At 44.8% G+C, this 24,894-nt stretch overlaps 1 protein-coding gene across 3 annotated transcripts in view; it reads right to left on the bottom strand.

Moving 5' to 3' along the window:
* LOC139535600 (cadherin-4-like) overlaps window positions 1–24,894 on the bottom strand; it is a 250,078-nt gene that overhangs the window by 31,475 nt on the left and 193,709 nt on the right. For all 3 annotated transcript variants that reach the window (XM_071335181.1, XM_071335182.1, XM_071335183.1), the window contains 2 exons: window positions 15,722–15,866; window positions 2,704–2,876 (listed from right to left, as the gene is read on the bottom strand). In XM_071335181.1, coding sequence (XP_071191282.1) covers window positions 2,704–2,876; window positions 15,722–15,866 — 318 coding nt within the window. The remainder of the gene's footprint in view (window positions 1–2,703; window positions 2,877–15,721; window positions 15,867–24,894) is intronic.

Here is a 24,894-nt window from a genome sequence, read left to right as displayed (position 1 = left end):
CTTTCCGTATTTGCTCTGTGGTTTGTGTTCCGGCCTGTCAGTTTGGTACTGACCACAGTGATTACCCTGTCACAAACAATCTACCTCAAACAGCCACTGACTCACATTTAACCCAGAGAGACTCCCTCTCTCCCATTCACTGCAGCTTTCTGAGGAAGATGGAGCACAGCGCTCCTGCTAAATACACTGTATGAAACACAAAGGCACATGGACATACAATATACATACACACCCAGACCAATATGATATACTCATGACACATGAAATACTGTCACACAAACACTCAGATACACCCATATGCACAGACACTTGCCCCCCAGACATGCCAAAAACAAACTTTTCTCCAGAGGGAGCCCATAATGGTTAACCACTTCCCCAGCTTGAAGGAGTAATTCTCAGTCCCCTGGAGATGGCACCTCCAAGCCCCTGTAGATGCCCAGTGCCCTACTTTATCCCCTGCCCAGCCTCTTCTCCCCCATGTGGACAGTCTGTAGGCACTCAGAAACACTGACTACAGTGTCAGATCAATGCCCTAATCAGGCAGAGCAGAGCTTACATGGTCCAACCTGGAGCTGACACGAGTCAGCCATGCCGCCCAGCATCGTGCCCAGCACCGTGCACAGCCAGGCTCCAGAGAGGCTGCAGTAGCCTGGGGGAATGAAAAGCAATGGAGCTGCCACTCCAGCCAGGCCTAGAGAGCACTGAGACAGCCCAGTCCATCTGTGGCACACAGTACAGGACACCATGACTCTTACACTCAGCAGCTCTGACACCCAGCAGGCTACCTCATACTGTACCTCACCGCTACACGCTCAGGACCAGGACTAACAAATGCTGCCCATTAGCCACCAGCACAAGAGAAAGACACAGTGGCTTGTTTATGTACAGTACCTCTGTTTCTCAGGCAGAGAACGAGGGACCCAGAGACAGCTTAGCCCTGCTTGTTAACCAGTGTGCTGAAACATGCAGTGGCACGAGGGCACAGAAGAGGTGAGGTCAGGGATGCAGTGAGTGGCAGGGTAATTGGCATTCAGGAGTGTTCAGGGCTGGGTGACACTGAAGTGCCCTTGCTGTTCCCCTGCTCTTCTCCACACTGAAGAGGCTCACTCACCCCTTAATTAACACATGAATATTCAATTTAGTCTCCAGTGCAACTGATGAAGAGGATTAGCTGCTGCATCGCAGTGTGCGTGTGTGTGTGTGTGTGTGTGTGTGTGTGTGTGTGTGTGTGTGTGTGTGTGTGTGTGTGTGTGTGTGTGTGTGTGTGTGTGCATGCAAACATGTGTGTTAATGCCTGAGAGTGTACTTATGCGCGTGACCTTGAGCGTAGGTGGGTGAACACCCAGGTGTGTCCCAGTTTTAGGGGAATGATCAGAGGGAGAGAGGCAGGTGGGACTGGGCTGCTGGAGTTGTTGCTCTACCTAGATTAATGAGGTTGACTCCCATCCATTCAGCTGTGGGGGAGACCAGGGGACAGTGAAACAGGCCCCTGCATTAACTGCAGATGATTTCTACTGTCAACCCTTTACTGTTTAACATGCATACTTGAATGAGTAAAGTGCATGCATACATGCATACAGAACCTGGATGCAATTGTGATTGTTTATTTTCCTCAATATTCACACACAAATCAGATATTAAACAACTAAACCTGGTAGCCATACCAGTCTTTTGTTTCCAATATAGGTCAAATCCGTCTGGTTTCCACAGGATGGTCAGGATGGAGCTATTGCCAAGTGGGACTATTGGGAAATCTGCGAATATAAATGTGATGAGACTGACTCGTGTTGCCAGAGCTCAAAGGTTTAGACTCAGCACTTGTGCTTTTATGTCTGTGGTAAAATCACCAGACTAATAATATCATAATGATACAGCATGTTATAAATTTGTGTCTTTGGAACAATAGGAGTAGGACTGGCGGTCGTATTTCCCTCTGAATGTCAGGCCACAGAGGACTGTTAGGAGTGTGGGTCTGAGAGGCTGACTGTAAGAGGCTGACTGCAGGGTGAGCACAGCTTCTCATAAGACTCTGCTGGCAGCTTACTAATGCATTATGGGATAAACAGAGTTGACTCACCGTGACCTCCCTCATTAGTGATCTAAGAAGGGGGGGGCACAACACCTGCGGGAGTGCGACACAAGGAGGGTAGAGGATAAACCAGGTGAAATCCATTCCCATGACCCCCTTAAGGAGGGCCAGCACGTGTTGGTATTTTATAGCCATTAGCAGTGCTGTTCGCAGGGTCAGGGTCGATTCCATTTCAACTCCTGTCAACTGAATTGGACATGAAAAGTCTCTACACATGAATAATTCAATTCAGTTCCTGAATAGACTGGAATATAGATAGGAATCAACCCTATATGACTATGTTGCTCATAAGGTTTAGTCTAGGGAGAGAGGGAATCCTGAGTTCGTTATTAAGGGCAGAAGGTGACTGACTGGTGTACAGGAGTGGTGACCTATAGGAATGGGAACAACACCCAGTGTCAGACTATATTTAATATAACGACTTAGTTTGACATGGTACCCCTGCCATGAGATGTGAGGTGACACAGTAGACACCATCACATACCATAACCCTGTGGATGTGCAGTAACAGGCTGACATGAACACTGATCCAACAGGATGTCAATGCCCCTTCCTCCCCACTGTTCCCCCCCTGTGCCCCCTGACAGACAGTGTGACCTTCTTGTGCTACTGACCTCCCTGTCCAAGCCGGCGGCCACCGTGAAGATGTCTCCCGTCTCGCTGTTGATGGTGAACATATTGGGGATTGGCATGTGGGGGGTCTGGGATAGGATCCGGTACCGCACCATCCCATTGGCTGTGGTGTCGTCATCTGAGTCGTTGGCGGTCACCTGCATCACTAACGTGCCTGCCAACAGGGAGGAGGCAGAGCCAGCAACAGTTACAGAAACACAATGTGAATCACACAGCACAGGAAACACCTCCTCCTGGCAAAGACAGAGCCATGAACAGGCACACAAATACCAAGAGAGTTAACATATGTGTCCCACCATCATACACAAACACCAAGAGAGTTAACATATGTGTCCCACCATCATACACAAACACCAAGAGTTAACATATGTGTCCCACCATCATACACAAACACCAGGAGAGTTAACATATGTGTCCCACCATCATACACAAACACCAAGAGAGTTAACATATGTGTCCCACCATCATACACAAACACCAAGAGAGTTAACATGTGTGTCCCACCATCATACACAAACACCAGGAGAGTTAACATATGTGTCCCACCATCATACACAAACACCAAGAGAGTTAACATATGTGTCCCACCATCATACACAAACACCAAGAGAGTTAACATATGTGTCCCACCATTATACACAAACACCAAGAGAGTTAACATGTGTGTCCCACCATCATACACAAACACCAGGAGAGTTAACATATGTGTCCCACCATCATACACAAACACCAGGAGAGTTAACATATGTGTCCCACCATCATACACAAACACCAAGAGAGTTAACATGTGTGTCCCACCATCATACACAAACACCAAGAGAGTTAACATATGTGTCCCACCATCATACACAAACACCAAGAGAGTTAACATATGTGTCCCACCATCATACACAAACACCAAGAGAGTTAACATGTGTGTCCCACCATCATACACAAACACCAGGAGAGTTAACATATGTGTCCCACCATCATACACAAACACCAGGAGAGTTAACATATGTGTCCCACCATCATACACAAACACCAAGAGAGTTAACATGTGTGTCCCACCATCATACACAAACACCAAGAGAGTTAACATATGTGTCCCACCATCATACACAAACACCAAGAGAGTTAACATATGTGTCCCACCATCATACACAAACACCAAGAGAGTTAACATATGTGTCCCACCATCATACACAAACACCAAGAGAGTTAACATATGTGTCCCACCATCATACACAAACACCAAGAGAGTTAACATATGTGTCCCACCATCATACACAAACACCAAGAGAGTTAACATATGTGTCCCACCATTATACACAAACACCAAGAGAGTTAACATATGTGTCCCACCATCATACACAAACACCAAGAGAGTTAACATGTGTGTCCCACCATTATACACAAACACCAAGAGAGTTAACATATGTGTCCCACCATTATACACAAACACCAAGAGAGTTAACATATGTGTCCCACCATTATACACAAACACCAAGAGAGTTAACATATGTGTCCCACCATCATACACAAACACCAAGAGAGTTAACATATGTGTCCCACCATTATACACAAACACCAAGAGAGTTAACATATGTGTCCCACCATCATACACAAACACCAAGAGAGTTAACATATGTGTCCCACCATTATACACAAACACCAAGAGAGTTAACATATGTGTCCCACCATTATACACAAACACCAAGAGAGTTAACATGTGTGTCCCACCATCATACACAAACGCATATTTAACATACAGTACACAGTATACACACACACACTTCAAAACGTATTTCAAACCCATTCCCTGCATCTATGTCTTCAGCTAAGGGAAAATTCAAGGGGAAAATAAGCAGACAACAAACTCTGTGAAAAAGCCCCCATTCATCCCATCCCTGTATATACTAGGCTGGCAGGCTGGCAGGCAGGGTAAAGTTCCCCCCTACAGAGTCCATTTAGTAATGAGCAGCACTGGCTCTTCTGCCATTTCCACCATCCATTATTTCAGCCTTCAGCGGAACGGCTGCTGCCCTTAATGCTCCGATGCTCTCTCCCTATTTGTCTTGGAATCATGGGCAAAAAACACAGCCATTTAAGAATGATGGTGGGGGTGGTGTGTGCCTGTGTACGTGTGTATAGAGGTGGAGGGGATGGGGGGTGAAAGGCCTGTGCCCCCATCTCCCCTAGCAGAATTATTGATTTGTAAGAGCTTGTCAGCCAGGCTCACAAATGTGACCAGGCAATTAGGAGCACTCTGTCCAGGAAAAGGGAGAGATCTCCTCGTTCCTCTCCCCAGCTCAGGGAAAATGTCACTCTCCATCAGGCGACCATTTAAAGGCTGCTACTGCTGCTGCAGCAGGAAAGCTAGGGTCTTGTCAGCTTAGGGGGAGAGACGCAGGAGAACACACATGCTAGGGTTGTTGTACTGTATAAGGAGGTAGAAACAAAGAGAAAGAGACAGGGGGAGAGAGGAAGAGGAGAAGAGAGAAGCATATATAGAGAGACAGAGAGGAGTGTAGAGAGAGAGAGAGAGACAGAGACAGAGACAGAGAGAGAGAGAGAGAGAGAGAGAGAGAGAGAGAGAGAGAGAGAGAGAGAGAGAGAGAGAGAGAGAGAGAGAGAGAGAGAGAGAGAAAACAGGGAGGAGTGAGAGACATTAGAGTTGATCTAGGGTCAGTTTTGCTGTAGATCAGAAGAAGGCGCATGGATAGTATTAGATAGGATTAGCTAGTATAGAAACATGTTGAATTTCAGACAGACAGGAGAAGAGACACAGAGTGGGTCCTCGCAGCTACAGGTGTCTGTTCTGCTGGCTCTCATAATTGGGCAGAGATAGCACCATAATTCCCGTGACAGCCAGAATCAACAGAATAATTGTAGCTGAGAATTCTATTTCAAACTTCATTAAGTTTCAAAGCAGGAGTTGTCACTTTGTCCATGGAGAGAAAACAACAGGGAGAGAGAGAGAGCCATGGAAGGGAGCGAGGAGAAAAACAATGACCCTTATTACAGAGGAGAGCATCAACATTTGATCAAATTTTCAGTCCGATGGGGGGGGGGGGGGGGGTAATGTAGAGAATCGTATGTCAACTCTGCCACTTTTAATTTCAATAATAGGGAATCCTTAATAAGCTTAAAGAGTGCTCTTTGTCTAAGAGTGTGGGCATGCCTGAAAGAGTTAACCTCTGAGCCTGTTTAATTCTTCTTTAATTTGAAAATGAATTCTAAATCCTAATTGCTTTTCCGCCAAAACCGCTGGAGCTGAAAATTTCACTGGTGGCAGGCAAGGCAGGCATGTTGGCCATTTGGTTACATGGGAAAGAGAGCGGAAAGTTGAGATCCCTGCTGGGCTCCATCCACTGACTAAACATTACTGAGCTGGGGGTCAACAGCTCCCAGCTAGCACATGTGGCTCCTTGGAAGTTGTGGGAACGTAAGTTTTAGATTTTCCATTGGTTCTGGGAACGAAGCCATACGCTTCCTGACCAGTAAAACGGAATGTTTTTCAAACATTCTGAGAATGGAAGTGAACATTTCACATGTTCTGGGAAGGTTAATTATTAGGTTACAGGGAGGTTCTGAGAACATTTTGCTATGGTTCCTGAAAGTTTTCCTGGGAGGTTTTATTCACTTCTTATGGCTGAAGGGGCAGTATTGAGTAGCTTGGATGAAAGGTGCCCATATCAAACGGCCTGCTCCTCAGTCATAGTTCCTAATATTTGCATATTATTATTAGTATTGGATAGAAAACACTCTAAAGTTTCTAAAACTGTTTGAATTATGTCTGTGAGATTAACATAACTCATATTGGCAGGCAAAATCCTGAGTTGAAATCAAAACAGGAAGTCAGAAATCTGAGAATGTATGTATTCACCAGAGTCCCTTAAGAAATCCACTTGAGTTATGAATGATGTTGCACTGCCTAGGGGTTCCACTAGATGTCAACCATCAATAGAAATTACAATGAGACTTCTATGATGTTGTGGGAGAGAATGATAGCAGAATCAGTCAGGTGTCCATCAAGCAGCCATTTTCTGATCATGCTTTTTTTTCATGGAAGTCACCTACGTTCCATTGCTCACACAGACAAGAACGAATACTCTGGTTGGAACTTTATTGAAGCTATATGTTAAAAACATCCTAATGATTGATTCAGTACTTAGTTTGAAATGTTTCTTCGACCGGTAATATCACATTTTGAAGTTTTTGTCCGATATAAAGCTGACCAGAATTAGCGTTTGGACATGTTTACCAAACGCGCTAACAATTGGACATAAATAACGGATTTTTTCGAACAAAACAAACATTTATTGTAGACCTGGGATTCCTGGTGTGCTTTCTGATGTGGATCATCAAAGGTAAGGGAATATTTATAATGTATTTTCTTGTTTATGGTGACGTCATCTTTGCAGCTGTAGTATGTTACTTTTGAGCGCCGTCTCAGATTATAGCGTGCATTTCTTTTTCCGTAAAGTTTTTTTGAAATCTGATACAGCGGTTGCATTAAGGAGAGGTATATCTATAATTCAATGTGTATAACTTGTATTATCATCTATATTTATGATGAGTATTTCTGTTGAAACGATGGGCTATGCAAAGTCACTTGATGTTTTTGCAACTAGTGAATCTAGTCGCCTCAATGTAAACTCAGATTTTTTTATATAAATATGAATTTAATCAAACAAAACATGCATGTATTGTGTAACAAAGTCCTATGAGTGTCATCTGATGAAAATAATCGAAGGTTAGTGATTAATTTTATCTCTATTCTGTTTTTTGTGAAGCTATCTTTAGCTGGAAAAAATGGCTATGCTTATAGTGGTTTTGTGGTGACCTAACATAATCGTTTGTAGTGCTTTCGCTGTAAAACCTATTTGAAATCGGACACTTTGGTGGGATTAACAACAAGATTACCTTTAAAATGATATAAGACACATGAATGTCTGAGGAATTTTAATTATGAGATTTCTGTTTTTTGAATTTGGCGCCCTGCACTTCAGCCATAAGAAGTTAACGTTCATAGAACAGAAATTATAGGTGATTTTGAGGTTTTGAAGAACTTCCTTAAAATTTCACTGAATGTTTCAATAAGACTTTTAATAACACTGCTAGCTTAGTTTGGGTTAACTGTTTTGAACTCCAAGCACAGATTGGACACATGGAAATTAATTTGCTTAGGTGTTAATCATGCAAACACATTTGTTTTTTATTTTGGCACGGCGTCAGTGAGATTCAAACCTACAATCGTCTGATCTCTAGTCATTAAATGAGTCCACTGCGTCACCAGAATTGAGCTAGCACGCCATGTTTGTTTTACTCATTCAAAGCTGTTCAAAACAGACACTGAGAGCGAAATAACAATCTTACAAAAATTATTTGAACGTTACTAATGTTTTCTTGTGGTTTTTATGGAATGTTTTCTTAATGTTTCCACGTTGTGGAAAGGTTGTATGCAGAATAACCATAGGACAAACACGCTCTCACCGAGCTCTAAGAAACATATGGTTTTCAGAACGTTATGTGCTAGCTGGGCTGCCTTCCAATTACAGATGAATTACAGATTATAGTAGCGGTGTGAGGGTAAAATCACTGGGGAAACCAAGCCAGGAAAAAAAAATATATATTACAACCTCTGTGTTGTGATAATTGCATTTTTTGCTCTATAACCTGTTAGTTCATTTGCCTTGACACCGTGATACTGTATATAAGCCTAAGGCCGGGACAATAAGGCGGCACAGTTGCAGAATAAATTCAACCACACCTTTGTTTCATCATAAAACCAGAGAGCAACCTCTGTCCAGTGAGGTCCACAAAACATATTGCATGTAACAAACAGTTATACGACCTACAGCATGGTCAAGCACATTTTTGGACTACTAAACAACTATTGATTTAGAGTCACCGCAAGTCGCAAAGAAAACAGGCGCTGCCTCCACTATTCCAGCACCATTTCAACGTCAACATTATCTAATCACATATGCTTAGTCAAAAACATTTATTGAACCTTTATTTAACTAGGCAAGTCAGTTAAGAACACATTCTTATTTACAATGACAGCCTACCCCGGCCAAACCCAAACGACGATGGGCCAATTGTGTGCCGCCCTATGGGACTCCCAATCACGGCCGGATGTGATAAAGCCTGGATTTCAACCAGGGACTCTTGCACTGAGATGCAGTGCCTTACACCGTTGCGACACTCGTGAGCCCTAATACAGGGACAACTAAAAGATAGCAAAAACGATTTAGTCCAATCAACATAAGGTAAATATGATGTGTCTGTCCATGGTACTGATTTCTCTGTGTGTGTGTGTGTGTGTGTGTGTGTGTGTGTGCGCGTGCGGGCGGGCGTGCGTATGTGCATGCAAGTAGGAAAAACATGTCGACTAACCCTACTTGTAGAGAAATGCCAATGCCATTCTCCTCTTTCATGTTGCCTGAATGATCTATGACTGTCATACAGTACAAGCTTTTTGTTTTTGTCCTAGGCTACCTGGCTAAAATGCTTGCTTGCTAGCTTAATTTCCTTTCATGGGCAACGATGCGCCAGGCCAGCTTTTTAACATTAGCCAGTCAACTATATCTAGCTACATGTTGAACTTCCATCCTCTCAGTCCAGGGGCACAATGTATGAATTTATGGTTGGCTCAGAATTGCCGTTATAATCATTGGCCAACACGGAGATTGAAGTAAAACCACAAGTCCAAATCCCTATCTCCATCCATGGCTACTTTAGGAAAGGGACAATTTTAGCTAGCTAGCTAGCCACCGGAGAACAACGACACAATGAGATGCAACAAATCAAGTTCTGTCAATGATGTTTGGCTTCTAATGTGATATGACTGGTTTGAAGGCAAATCCACACTGGCTTCCCTTGACACTTTTTTTGGGGGGGGTGCAAGGACCATTCACAGCTGTGTTCTGTTTAGTTCAACGCTGATTGGCTATTATTATTATTATTTTTTAATCAAGGGAAGCCAAATGCTCCCTGGCTTCCCTTTCATTCAATACTACGGGCGGCAACAATGTCATACTCTTTTTGACCAGACAGCATCAGATAGATGGGCTACAAATACAGAGGGCGGTGTTTTGTTCACTTGGTTGCTTTCTCCGGTGAGATACATTCAGCCTCATACAAATTGAACGACATTTATGATACACAGAAAGATGAAAGATAAATGATTTTGTATGTTTTTTTCTTGGGGGAAGCCTGGCAGCCATGAATACACACCACTGGAGGATGTGGAAGAGAGGAAAAGGGGCAGAACAAGAGAGAGATGGACACAAGTATTATTACTGTTGGAGCTCAGAGCATAAGAATTTCACTGTCCTTGTGACTACATCTGCGACGCTGTGAATGTGATTAATAAACTCATCGAATCATCTAATCTAAAGCACAGATGCAGAAAGATAGCATGGCAAGACATTTCCGTGGATGAAAAGGGAAGGGAGAGAGAAGACAAGGCTGGAAAGGGCACTAAAATGGGTGGCAAGAGGGAGTGAGATAGGGGTTGGAAGAGGAAAGGACAAGAAAATGAGGGCAAGAGGAGGATAAAAACAGGCATTGAGAGAGGAACAGGTAAAGTAGAGTAGTGAGAGGGGAGGTGGGTGAGAGTAGTGGTGGGTGAGAGACTGTGTGGAAGGGCAGGAGGAGAAGTATGAGGCCAAGGAGGAGAGGTGAGAAGGAGAGGGATGTGGCAGTCACTCTGTGTGTGTGTGTGTGTCTGGGGACACAAAGTGTGATAGTGATAAAGGGGACACAAATCACTGCGGTCACACAAAGTTGGCTCTAATGGCACTACTGGCTTTTAACAGACCACACTGCAGCTCCACCCACCACCATACACCACCCTGCCATGCCCGGGAGGGACCAATGAAAACCAGCCGCCAGAAAATTACCTCCAAATCTGAGCGCATTCACACCTAAATGCATGGGCAATCAGAACAATTTACTGCAATGTCTCTTCACATGTCTTCACAACTTCACATGCTGAAGGAATTATTAGAGAAGGACAGACTTGAGGGAGAAGAAATCTATTTTATACACTACATGAACAAAAGTATGTGGACACATCTCATTCCAAAATCAGTGGCATTAATATAGAGTTGGTCCCCCCCTTTGATGCTATAACAGCCTCCACTCTTCTGGGAAGTTGGATGGATGTTGGAGTTGGACGGATGTTGGCTGAATTTTGGAATATTGCTGCGGGGACTTGCTTCCATTCAGCCACCAGAGCATTAGTGAGGTGGGGCACTGATGTTGGGCGATTAGGCCTGGCTCGCAGTTGGCGTTCCAATTCATCACAAAGGTGTTTGATGAGGTCAGGGCTCTGTGCAGGCCAGTCAAGTTCTTCCACACCGATCTCGATAAACCATTACTGTATGGACTCGCTTTGTGCACAGGGGAATTGTCATGCTGAAACAGGAAAGGGCCTTCCCCAAACTGTTGCACAGAGTTTGTTAAGAATGTCATTGTATGCTGTAGCATTAAGATTTCCCTTCACTGGAACTAAGGGGCCTAGTCCAAACCATGAAAAACAGCCCCAGACCATTATTCATCCTCCACCAAACTTTACAGTTGGCACTATGCATTGGGGCAGGTAGTGTTTTCCTGGCATCCGCCAATCCCAGATTCATCCGTCGGACTGCCAGATGGATGAAGCGTGATTCATCACTCCACAGACCGCGTTAACTGATTCAGAGTCCAATGGCAGCGAACTTTACACCACTCCAGCCAATGCTTGGCATTGTGCATGGTGATCTTCCTATGCTTGTGTGCGGCTGCTCGGCCATGGAAACACATTTTATGAAGCTCCCGACGTTCTTGTGCTTACGTTGCTTCCAGAGTCAGTTTGGAACTCGGTATTGAGCGTTACAGACGATTTTTATGCGCTACACGCTTCAGCACTCTGCGGTCCTGTTCTGTGAGCTTGTGTGGCCTACCACTTTGCGACTGAGCCGTTGTTGCTCCTAGATGTTTCCACTTCACAATAACAGCACTTACAGTTGACCGGGGCAGCTCTAGCAGGGCAAAAATTTGACGAATTGACTTGTTGGAAAGGTGGCATCCTATGACGGTGCCACGTTGAAAGTCACTGAGCTCTTCAGTACAGCCCATTCTACTGCCAATGTTTGTCTATGGACATTGCATGGCTGTTTGCTTGATTTTATACACCTGTCAGAAATGGGTGTGGCTGAAATAGCTGAATCCACTCATTTGAAAGGGTGTCCACATACTTTTGTATATACAGTGCATTCGGAAAGTATTCAGACACCTTGACTTTTCTCACATTTTGTTACGTTACAGCCTTATTCTAAAATGGATTAAATAGTTTTTTCCCCCACATGAATCTACACAAAATACCCCATTATGACAATGCAAAGACAGGTTTTTAGATTTTTTTAGGATAAAAAAATTAATAATAATAATTTGTGAAGTATAACATTTACATAAGTATTCAGAGCCTTTACTAAGTCATTTGTTGATTGCCCTTTAGTAGCGATTACAGCCTCGAATCTTCTTGGGTATGGCGCTACAAGCTTGGCACACGTGTATTTGGGGAGTTTCTCCCATTGTTCTCTACAGATCCTCTCAAGCTCTATCAGGTTGGATGGGGAGAGTCGCTGCACAGCTATTTTTAGGTATCTCCAGACATGTTCAATCGGGTTCAGGTCCGGGCTCTGGCTGGGCTACTCAAGGACATTCAGAGACTTGTCCCAAAGCCACTCCTGCGTTGTCTTGGCTGTGTGCTTAGGGTTGTTGTCCTGTTGGAAGGTGAACCTTCACCCCAGTCTGAGGTCCTGAGCACTCGAGCAGGTTTTCATCAAGGATCTCTTTGTACTTTGCTCCATTCATCTTTCCCTCGATCCTGACTATTCTCCCAGTCCGCTGCCGCTGAAAAACATCCCCACAGCATGATGCTGCCACCACCATGCTTCACCGTAGGGATGCTGCCAGGTTTCCTCCAGATGTGACGCTTGGCATTCAGGCCAAAGAGTTCAATCTTGGTTTCATCAGACCAGAGAATCTTGTTTCTCATGGTATGAGAGTCCTTTAGGTGCCTTTTGGCAAACTCCAGGAGGGCTGTCATGTGCCTTTTACTGAGAAGAGGCTTCCATCTGGCAACTACCATAATGGCCTGATTGGTGGAGTGCTGCAGAGATGGTTGTCCTTCTGGAAAGTTCTCCCATCTCCACAGAGGAACTCTGGAGCTCTGTCAGAGTGAACATCCCCTGATTGTTCAGTTTGGCTGGACGGACAGCTCTTGAAAGAGTCTTGATGGTTCAAAACTCCTACCATTTAAGAATGATTGAGGCCACTGTGTTCTTGGGGACCTTCAATGCTGCAGACATTTTGGTACCCTTCCTCAAATCTGTGCCTCGACACAATCCTGTCTCTGAGCTCTACGGACAATTCCTTTGACCTCATGGCTTGGTTTTTGCTCTGCCATACACTGTCAACTGTGGGACCTTATATAGACAGGTGTGTGGCTTACCAAAATCATGTCCAATCATTTGAATTTACCACAGTTGGACTCCAATCAAGTTGTAGAAAGATATCAAGGATGATCAACGGAAACATGATAAACCTGAGCTCAATGTCAAGTCTCTTAGCAAAGGGTCTGAATACTTATATAAATAAGTTATTTCTGTTTTTGTTTTTTAATAACTTTTCAAACATTTCTAAAAACTGTTTTCACTTTGTCATTATGGGGTATTGTGTGTAGATTAATGAGGATGTTTATTTATTTAATCCATTTTAGAATATAGCTGTAAGGTAACAAAGTGTGTAAAAGGGTATACTGTATCTCTGGCTTGCAAACTTGATGAAGTCCCTAAGGAACCACAACTTGTTTACGATATTCATACCCGGGTGTGTATTTGTGAATGTAAGGCAGCAGAATTTGTAACCAACCAAAGCACTCACTGCTGTCTGAAGGTCCTCCATCTCTGGGTGGCCTTTCCTGCTAAATACCCTCCCCAGCTCTGAGACTCCATCTATTTGGTCTTAAATCCTCTGTAAAGTATCACCCAGGAAAATGTATTCTCCTGCACACAGCACAGAACGAGCAGTCAGTCACAAATTCTGGGTCCATTACACTGATTGAAACATCCCTGCGTTCCTCCATCCCTCCATCTCTCCTCACCTGTGTACAGACGTTGGGGTCTAATAAGCCCCCCAGGCCAGGAGGAAGTGGAAACTCTTTTAAATCTTTCTATGACTGTTAGCAAACTCTTCAGGACAGAACCCCCCCCCCCCCCCCTTGAGATGACAAATTGAGTGTATGAGAAAGCACTCCGCTGGATTTGTCTTTCGCTCTCATTTCAGAGTGTCTCTCTAAAAGGGCCATGAAAAGGAACTACTTCCTGTCTGTCCGCCACAGAGGGAGAAAGAGGGATAGAGTATAGAACTACGCTCTGAGGAAGGAGGGCTTCATTATACAATAAAATAGAGAAATCTTTTTACATCCCCGGCTCCATCACGTGGGTGTTTTCTCTGTGATCTCTTATGCACGAGGAGAGAGGGGTGGTGGTGAGGGTTCGGGGGTTCTTCTTCATCTCCTTCTTTTAAATACAATTCATGGGTTCACCAATTCGTCAATGAAACTTATCAGTTTACAATAACCATCCAATAACTTGAAGTGTTCAGCAAGCTCCCAGAATACCCTAATGATGACACATGGATGGATACAACACTGGTCAGATCACATTTGTTCCCTGTCTGAATCACAATAACAATTGGATTAGTTCATTCTCTAATTGCATCATTACTTACATGTAAGACCGATCCAATTCAATTACATGCTTGTCTCTGTGTCTCCCGATGGAAGAACGCCAGTGGTGGCGGATGGCAAGCATGACATTTCAAACCCAGTTCCACTGATGGATTGATTTGATACACAATGTTGCATCTGGCAACAGCGATAAGGGCAACTCCCCGCAGGTCTGTCTCTTTCAATGCTTTTATATAGCAGCCAGAGTAGATGGAGGATAAGCCGCAATACTTCAGAGACACATTGATATCAGAGTCTTCTAGATACACTAGAGATGAACACATCACATCTCCCTTTGCTCTGAGCAGTTAGAAAAACATTCGGTCTGATGGAACCAAAAGAGTTACGGGAGGCCCATTCTCATTACCAGCCTAAAGAAAGCAGCTTAGACTTTAAGTGATAAGTTGGATAAAAATGGCGCTGAACTTCTTTGTGTCTTAAATGGCCCAGAAAAGTAAAACCGTCCCACGGAACATACACCAGTGATGAAAAATGGCCCCACTCTCATTTCCTTAAATAGCCAATTAGGCAACCATAGCTAAGCGGCACACTCTCTCATTTAAAATTCATGATTGCATACAATAGAGGGGAATAGATAGACAGAGAAGGGAGAGGGAAAAGCTCTATGGTCTATGTAAAAGTACTTGTCAGTGTGTTAACTCCATCATACAATAGTGGGACATTGGGTTCATATTCCACTAGCTAGCTATATGAGACAATATCAGAATAATTAGCTAATAAGCTGTGCGACCTACGTTTTCTTCTTCAACACAATTGACAGTGTCGTAACCCCAACACACACTTTGTCCTCGTATACTAAAAATAACAGGTTTTTATAAGAGAGTACCAGTCAGTTGAAAAGGCAGACTTTTCAAATATGTTTGGTTCTTCTCGTTAATTAGCAGAGTTTGGTCTAAAACAGACAACAGATCCACGCTCCACTGAGGAGAGACCATTGTTGCAATGTGTGTGTGTGTGGGTGTGTGTGCTCTTCTCCCTCTCTCTGTCTCTCGCCTGCGTTGTTTCGAAATTCTCCTGAGATTAAACTTTGCAGCAGAACATTGTCTGAACACAAAGTAAACAAACATCGATGTCTGACTGGTAAAACAAGTGTTCCTCCAACAATGATACGTTGCTCCCTCTGCCTTTAAAATGACCATGCTTCTGTTCACTAGGTGTTCTCAGATACACTTGAAGAAGCAATACACTGTATTCAGTCATAGTGAATGTACCTGGTTTAGAGCCTTCAGCCACAGAGCCGTTGTAGACCTGGTTTTGGAACTCTGGCCGGTTGTCATTCATGTCGATGACGTAGATGTACAGGTCTATGGGGCTTTCCACCTTGTTCCCGTTCATGTCCACAGCATGGGCCCGCAGCTGCAAACAAAACAACGAAACCATACGAGCATTGTACGTCCTGTAAATGCCACAGTAACTTTGACCATATATAATGCAGCACTGATCGACATGAAACATCACATAAGGCAAATTGACACAAACATGACAGCAGACAACGCATACAGGCTGGAATTCATCCTGTAACTGCAATTATTTCTGTCATTGCAGATCTCTTTCACACTAATTGCACACTAGAGAGTCCATGAAAATCCACTATCTCTGACCATTGAATTCCTGCCATGCAACCTTGATTTTGATTGCTGGTTGTGAGAGGTTTGTTAATTGGAAGCTCCACGACTGAAGCAGTAATTCCAGTCTTTTATTTGTCGTGACAGAGAGAGCCTGCTGGAGTGCCTGTGCTGATAATTGCCAATAAGAGAAAGAGAATATAAGGTGTTGTGTCCAAACACAGATACAGCCTGAGGTGTGTGCTGCTCAGCTCACACAGCAAGAGCCCCAGAGAACACCTATAGGCTCTATTCTATTCAACACAACTCATGTGGTGTCTGGCTTTTGTTCTCCTAGGGAAAATGACTGTCCTGGTTGGTTTGTGCAACAACGCCACTGATTGGCCACAATGTCTTTTACTGAGATAAGCAGATAAGCCATTCCACAAAAATTCCCTGTGAATCACAGTGTGAGAAAAGGAGAGCGAGAGAGATGGAAGGAGCATGCCTCGTGTAATACCAGTAATGAGTCAGATACACAGAGAGAATCACAAAGAAACAGTGGGGGACCCTAAGAGGAAAGAGTGACAATCAATACATACACTGCTAGGACTTCTTCTCCAACCCGGCTGTAACAATCCCATGTCTGAATATACCCATGTTGACTAAAGATGTCTCACAGCTCCAGACAACATTATGTTGGAGAGAAGCTTTGAAAGGCAAAGAACACCATCATTGTCTCTCCCAATGGCTCTGTAAAAACATAACATAAAAACCTGGACAGAGAGCCTGGAGTTGGAGGTTGTCGTTCTCATACACCTTCACAGACATGTGGGCAGTGGACCCTTATATTACACTGAGTACAACATTGACTAATAGAATCTCTGTACTATTCACAGGAAGAGTCAACTTTCCCAAGTTCTCTCACGTCACCCCGCTCCTCCGCTCTCTCCACTGGCTTCCAGTTGAAGCTCGCATCCGCTACAAGACCATGGTGCTTGCCTACGGAGCTGTGAGGGGAACGGCACCTCCGTACCTTCAGGCTCTGATCAGGCCCTACACCCAAACAAGGGCACTGCGTTCATCCACCTCTGGCCTGCTCGCCTCCCTACCTCTGAGGAAGTACAGTTCCCGCTCAGCCCAGTCAAAACTGTTCGCTGCTCTGGCACCCCAATGGTGGAACAAACTCCCTCACGACGCCAGGTCAGCGGAGTCAATCACCACCTTCCGGAGACACCTGAAACCCCACCTCTTTAAGGAATACCTAGGATAGGATAAAGTAATCCTTCTAACCCCCCCCCCTTAAAAGAGTTAGATGCACTATTGTAAAGTGGTTGTTCCACTGGATATCATAAGGTGAATGCACCAATTTGTAAGTCGCTCTGGATAAGAGCGTCTGCTAAATGACTTAAATGTAAATGTAAATGTAAATGTAAGAGGCAATGTTCATTCGAGGACTGAATGGTACAGAGGAGCCTCAAGCTACAGCATCGATACCTGCCTTCCTGAAAAAAATGACTCATCTTGCTTTTGAGTCGCTTCCGTATAGTGTGGAAACACACACACACACACCCACACACATACCCACACACACACACGTACTCACACTGTATAAACGCATTCAAACCCTGTTGCTTCAGCCACTTAATATTCCCCCAGACGATGAGTTTCCATAGGCCAGAGCACAACAAACAAACATAGAGAGAAACACAAACAAACAAACAAGCCCAATCTGTTTTCTCAGCTGTGGGCTCTGCATGGTGAGTGGGGAAAGGGGGGGTGGGGGCTGACAGAGCCAATGGAAATTTGATCTGAGAGCCTGGAGGAGTGTGTGAAGAGTGTGTGAGCAGTGTGTGTGGACTGCTAATGTGTGGTTTTGGGCCTGTCATTAGCATGCTGGAGGGCGGGGAGAAAACTCTACCAGAACCACCACAGCAACCACTGATGGGGTCTGTCCAGACACACACACAAACTCGCATGTAGAAACATGTTACGTACGCAGACACACAGCTACCGGGTTGCAAAGCTACTGGTAATTTACCAAAGTTATCAGAATCTTTGGTAATTTAGGTAACTAACAGGTAATCGAAGGCAATCTATAACTTTGGTAATTTATACTTGAACAATATTTTTTTGGTTTAAACATATATAGTATTCATTTTGGATATACGTGTCTACATTGACCATGAGTTTCTAGTGGATAGACCATATGGTTCAAGAGAAACTAGCCTAACTAATGAACAAAGCATCTAATCAACAATGGCTTTATTTTTAAATAACACTAAACTTTTTAACAACTGCCAACAGTTTGTCGCCAAAAACATTTACAACAAAGACAAATTGACGTAGTCAAATAAATTAAAGTGTGTAAAAACTATGAAGGATATGTCATGCTGTAACGCTCGTATTAAACACCAATGGTATTCACTAAGTTGCTGATTTATATTTAGGATAATGTTTCACAGCTTTATCATTAAATACACTACCGTTCAAAAGTTTGGGGGCACATAGAAATGTCCTTGTTTTTGAAAGCAGAACGCATTTTCTGTCCATTAAAATAACATAAAATTGATCAGAAATACAGTGTAGACATTGTTAATGTTGTAAATGACTATTGTAGCTGGAAATGGCAGATATTATATGGAATATCTACATAGACGTACCGAGGCCCATTATCAGCAACCATCACTCCTGTGTTCCAATGGCACGTTGTGTTAGCTAATCCAAGTTTATAATTTTAAAAGGCTAATTGATCATTAGAAAACCCTTTTGCAATTATGTTAGCACAGCTGAAAACTGTTGTCCTGATTTAAAGAAGCAATAAAACGGGCCTTCTTTAGACTAGTTGAGTATCTGGAGCATCAGCATATGTGGGTTCGATTACATGCTCAAAATGTCCAGAAACAAAGAACTTTCTTCTGAAACTTGTCAGTCTATTCTTGTACTGAGAAAGGAAGGCTATTCCATGCGAGAAATTGCCAATAAACTGAAGATCAGCATCCCGGAATCGCCTCTTCACTGTTGACGTTGAGACTGGTGTTTTGCGGGTACTATTTAATGAAGTTGCCAGTTGAGGACTTGTGAGGCATCTGTTTCTCAAACTAGACACTCTAATGTACTTGTCCTCTTGCTCAGTTGTGCACCGGGGCCTCCCTCTCTTCTGGTTAGAGCCAGTTTGCGCTGTTCTATGAAGGGAGTAGTACACAGCATTGTACGAGATCTTCAGTTTCTTGGCAATTTTTCTCATGGATTAGCCTTAATTTCTCAGATCAAGAATAGACTGACGAGTTTCAGAAGAAAGGTCTTTCTTTCTGGCCTGTAATCGAACCCACAAATGCTGATGCTCAAGATACTCAACTAGTCTAAAGGACAGTTTTATTGCTTCTTTAATCAGCACAACAGTTTTCAGCTGTGCTAACATAATTGCAAAAGGGTTTTATAATGGTCAATTAGCCTTTTAAAATGATAAACTTGGATTAGCTAACACAACTTGCAATTGGAACACAGGAGTGATGGTTGCTGATAATGGGCCTCTGTACGCCTATGTAGATATTCCATAAAACATCTGCCGTTTCCAGACACAATAGTAATTTACAACATTAACAATGTCTACACTGTATTTCTGATCAATTTGATGTTATTTTAATAGACAGAAAATGTGCTTTTCTTTCAAAAACAAGGATATTTCTAAGTGACCCAAAACTTTTTAACGGTAGTGCATTTAAAAAAATATATATAAATATATATATATATACATATATCTTATTTGGTTACTTTTTATAGTCTCCATGTGATAAGGCCACACAGATGGACGGATATAACTACAGACACCTTTTATAATCTGAAGTACCCCAAAAGGCCACTAGACGTCATGTTATAATTTTTTTTACTTCTAAGTTACCAACATTCTGGTAGTTTACTGGTAAACTTCGAAAGATTCCAGTAATATACCCTTCATCACACATGCACACACACATGCACACATACACTTCTCCAGGCTGGCTCCCAGCTGCTCTCTCCCTACAGCTGTCTGTGGAGAAAAACTCAACTTCACCCACACGCTAACCTCAGAGTTCATCTTCCTCTGGTGGAAGTCTGTCAAAAACACCAGTCATGTCTTTCTTGTTGAATAACAGACCAGTTCATATAAAGTTATCTTCGTCAACCATGAGCAGTAAAACCCAAGAGCAGAGAAGGTTCTCAACAGGTAACTCATCAAGTGAGAGTCTAGTGCTAATTGACTTAACACTGACTGTGAGTGAAGATGCTCTCTCTTTCTTAACGGGTAGGTGACTAACACAAGGATCTTCTCAGGCTCCAACACCAGGCTCCAACACCAGGCTCCAACACCAGGCTGCAACACCAGGCTGCAACACCAGTCTCTAACACCAGGCTCCTCTCAGGCCCTAATACCAGACTCTAACACCAAGCTCCTCTCAGACTTTAACATCAGGCTCCTTTCAGCCTCTAACACCAGGCTCCAATACCAGGTTCTAACACCAGGCTCTAACATTAGGCTCCTCTCAGGCTCTAACACAAGGCTCTTACACCAGGTTCTAACACCAGGCTCTAACATTAGGCTCCAACACCAGGCTCCAACACCAGGCTCCAACACCAGGCTCCAACACCAGGTTCCAACACCAGGTTCCAACACCAGGCTCTAACACCAGGCTCCTCTCATGCCCTAATACCAGACTCTAACACCAAGCTCCTCTCAGACTTTAACATCAGGCTCCTTTCAGCCTCTAACACCAGGCTCCAATACCAGGTTCTAACACCAGGCTCTAACATTAGGCTCCTCTCAGGCTCTAACACAAGGCTCTTACACCAGGTTCTAACACCAGGCTCTAACATTAGGCTCCAACACCAGGCTCCAACACCAGGCTCCAACACCAGGCTCCAACACCAGGTTCCAACACCAGGTTCCAACACCAGGTTCCAACACCAGGCTCTAACACCAGGCTCCTCTCATGCCCTAATACCAGACTCTAACACCAAGCTCCTCTCAGACTTTAACATCAGGCTCCTTTCAGCCTCTAACACCAGGCTCCAATACCAGGTTCTAACACCAGGCTCTAACATTAGGCTCCTCTCAGGCTCTAACACAAGGCTCTTACACCAGGTTCTAACACCAGGCTCTAACATTAGGCTCCTCTCAGGCTTTAACACCAGGCTCCTCTCAGGCTCTAATACCAGGTTCTAACACTACGCTCCTCTCAGACTTTAACAGCAGGCTCCTCTCAGGCTCTAACACAAGGCTCTTACACCAGGTTCTAACACCAGGTTCTAACACTACGCTCCTCTCAGACTTTAACAGCAGGCTCCTCTCAGGCTCTAACACCAGGCTCCAACGTCAGGCTCCTCTCAGGCTCTAACACCAGGTTCCAACGTCAGGCTCTAACGTCAGGCTCTAACGTCAGGCTCTAACGTCAGGCTCTAACGTCAGGCTCCAATCAGCCTCTAACACCAGGATCTAACACCATGATCTAACACCAGGATCCAATTAGGCTCTAACACCAGGCTCTAACACCAGTCTCTAACACCAGGCTCCTCTCAGGCCCTAATACCAGGCTCTAACATTAGGCTCCTCCCAGACTTTAACACCAGGCTCCTCTCAGGCCCTAATACCAGGCTCTAACATTAGGCTCCTCCCAGACTTTAACACCAGGCTCCTCTCAGGCTCTAACACCAGGCTCTAACATTAGGCTCCTCTCAGGCTCTAACACCAGGCTCCTCTCAGCCTCTAACACCAGGCTCTAACATTAGGCTCCTCTCAGGCTCTAACACCAGGCTCCACTCAGGCTTTAACACCAGGCTCTAACATTAGGCTCCTCTCAGGCTCTAACACCAGGTTCTAACACCAGTCTTCTCTCAGGCTCTAACACCAGGCTCTAACATTAGGCTCCTCTCAGGCTCTAACACCAGGTTCTAACACCAGTCTTCTCTCAGGCTCTAACACCAGGCTCTAACATTAGGCTCCTCTCAGATTCTAACACCAGGCTCTAACATTAGGCTCCTCTCACGCTCTAACACCAGGCTCCTCTCAGGCTCTAACACCAGGCTCCACTCATTCTCTAACACCAGGCTCTAACATTATGCTCCTCTCAGGCTTTAACACCAGGCTCTAACATCAGGCTCCTCTCATGCCCTAATACCAGACTCTAACACCAAGCTCCTCTCAGACTTTAACATCAGGCTCCTTTCAGCCTCTAACACCAGGCTCCAATACCAGGTTCTAACACCAGGCTCTAACATTAGGCTCCTCTCAGGCTCTAACACAAGGCTCTTACACCAGGTTCTAACACCAGGCTCCTCTCAGGCTTTAACACCAGGCTCCTCTCAGGCTCTAATACCAGGTTCTAACACTACGCTCCTCTCAGACTTTAACAGCAGGCTCCTCTCAGGCTCTAACACCAGGCTCCTCTCAGGCTCTAACACCAGGTTCCAACGTCAGGCTCTAACGTCAGGCTCTAACGTCAGGCTCTAACGTCAGGCTCTAACGTCAGGCTCTAACGTCAGGCTCCAATCAGCCTCTAACACCAGGATCTAACACCATGATCTAACACCAGGATCCAATTAGGCTCTAACACCAGGCTCTAACACCAGTCTCTAACACCAGGCTCCTCTCAGGCCCTAATACCAGGCTCTAACATTAGGCTCCTCCCAGACTTTAACACCAGGCTCCTCTCAGGCTCTAACACCAGGCTCTAACATTAGGCTCCTCTCAGGCTCTAACACCAGGCTCCTCTCAGCCTCTAACACCAGGCTCTAACATTAGGCTCCTCTCAGGCTCTAACACCAGGCTCCACTCAGGCTTTAACACCAGGCTCTAACATTAGGCTCCTCTCAGGCTCTAACACCAGGTTCTAACACCAGTCTTCTCTCAGGCTCTAACACCAGGCTCTAACATTAGGCTCCTCTCAGGCTCTAACACCAGGTTCTAACACCAGTCTTCTCTCAGGCTCTAACACCAGGCTCTAACATTAGGCTCCTCTCAGATTCTAACACCAGGCTCTAACATTAGGCTCCTCTCACGCTCTAACACCAGGCTCCTCTCAGGCTCTAACACCAGGCTCCACTCATTCTCTAACACCAGGCTCTAACATCAGGCTCCTCTCAGGCTCTAACACCAGGCTCTAACATTAGGCTCCACTCAGGCTCTAACACCAGGCTCTAACACCAGGCTCTAACATTAGGCTCCACTCAGGCTCTAACATCAGGCTCCTCTCAGGCTTTAACACCAGGCTCTAACATCAGGCTCCTCTCAGCCTCTAACACCAGGCTCTAACACCAGGCTCTAACATTAGGCTCCACTCAGGCTCTAACATCAGGCTCCTCTCAAGCTCTAACACCAGGCTCTAACATTAGGCTCCACTCAGGCTCTAACATTATGCTCCTATCAGGCTTTAACACCAGGCTCTAACATCAGGCTCCTCTCAGGCTCTAACACCAGGCTCTAACATTAGGCTCCTCTCAGGCTCTAACACCAGGCTCCACTCATTCTCTAACACCAGGCTCTAACACCAGGCTCCTCTCAGGCTTTAACACCAGGCTCTAACATTAGGCTCCTCTCAGGCTCTAACACCAGGTTCTAACACCAGTCTTCTCTCAGGCTCTAACACCAGGCTCTAACATTAGGCTCCTCTCAGGCTCTAACACCAGGTTCTAACACTAGGCTCCAATACCAGGATCAAACACCAGGCTCCTCTCAGGCACTAACACCAGGCTCTAACACTAGGCTCCTCTCAGGCTCTAACACTAGGCTCCTCTCAGGCTTTAACTCCAGGCTTTAACACCAGGCTCCTCTCAGGTTCTAACACCAGGCTCCTCTCAGGCTCCAACATTAGGCTCCTCTCAGGTTCTAACACCAGGCTCTAACATTAGGCTCTAACATTAGGCTCCTCTCAGGCTTAATATCAGGTTCTAACACTACTCTACTCTCAGGCTCTAATATTAGGCACTTCTCAGGCTCTAACACAAGGCTCTAACATTAGGCTCCTCTCTGACTTTAACACCAGGCTCCTCTCAGGCTCTAATACCAGGCTCCAATACCAGGCTCTAACACTAGGCTCATCTCAGACTTTAACATCAGGCTCCTCTCAGACTTTAACATCAGGCTCCTTTCAGGCTCCAATACCAGGTTCTAACACCAGGCTCCTCTCAGGTTCTAACACCAGGCTCTAACATTAGGCTCCTCTCAGGCTAACACCAGGCTCTAACATTAGGCTCCTCTCAGGCTCTAACACAAGGCTCTTACACCAGGTTCTAACACCAGGCTCTAACACCAGGCTCCTCTCAGGCTCTAATACCAGGTTCTAACACTACGCTCCTCTCAGGATCTAACACCAGGCTCCTCTCAGGCTCTAACACCAGGCTCCTCTCAGGCTCCAACACCAGGCTCCAACACCAGGTTCCAACGGCAGGCTCTAACGTCAGGCTCTAACGTCAGGCTCCAATCATCCTCTAACACCAGGATCTAACACCAGGATCTAACACCAGGATCTAACACCCGGATCTAACACCAGGATCCAATCAGGCTCTAACACCAGTCTCTAACACCAGGCTCCTCTCAGGCTCTAACACCAGTCTCTAACACCAAGCTCCTCTCAGACTATAACATCAGGCTCCTTTCAGGCTCTAACACCAGGCTCCAATACCAGGTTCTAACACCAGGCTCCTCTCAGGCACAAACACCAGGCTCTAACATTAGGCTCCTCCCAAACTTTAACATCAGGCTCCTTTCAGGCTCTATCACCAGGCTTCAATACCCGGTTCTAACACCAGGCTCCTCTCAGGCACAAACACCAGGCTCTAACATTAGGCTCCTCCCAGACTTTAAC

Source organism: Salvelinus alpinus, chromosome 12 (genome assembly GCF_045679555.1).
Source record: "Salvelinus alpinus chromosome 12, SLU_Salpinus.1, whole genome shotgun sequence".
Classification (NCBI taxonomy): Eukaryota; Metazoa; Chordata; class Actinopteri; order Salmoniformes; family Salmonidae; genus Salvelinus; species Salvelinus alpinus.
This window is presented reverse-complemented; position numbering and strand designations above follow the sequence as displayed.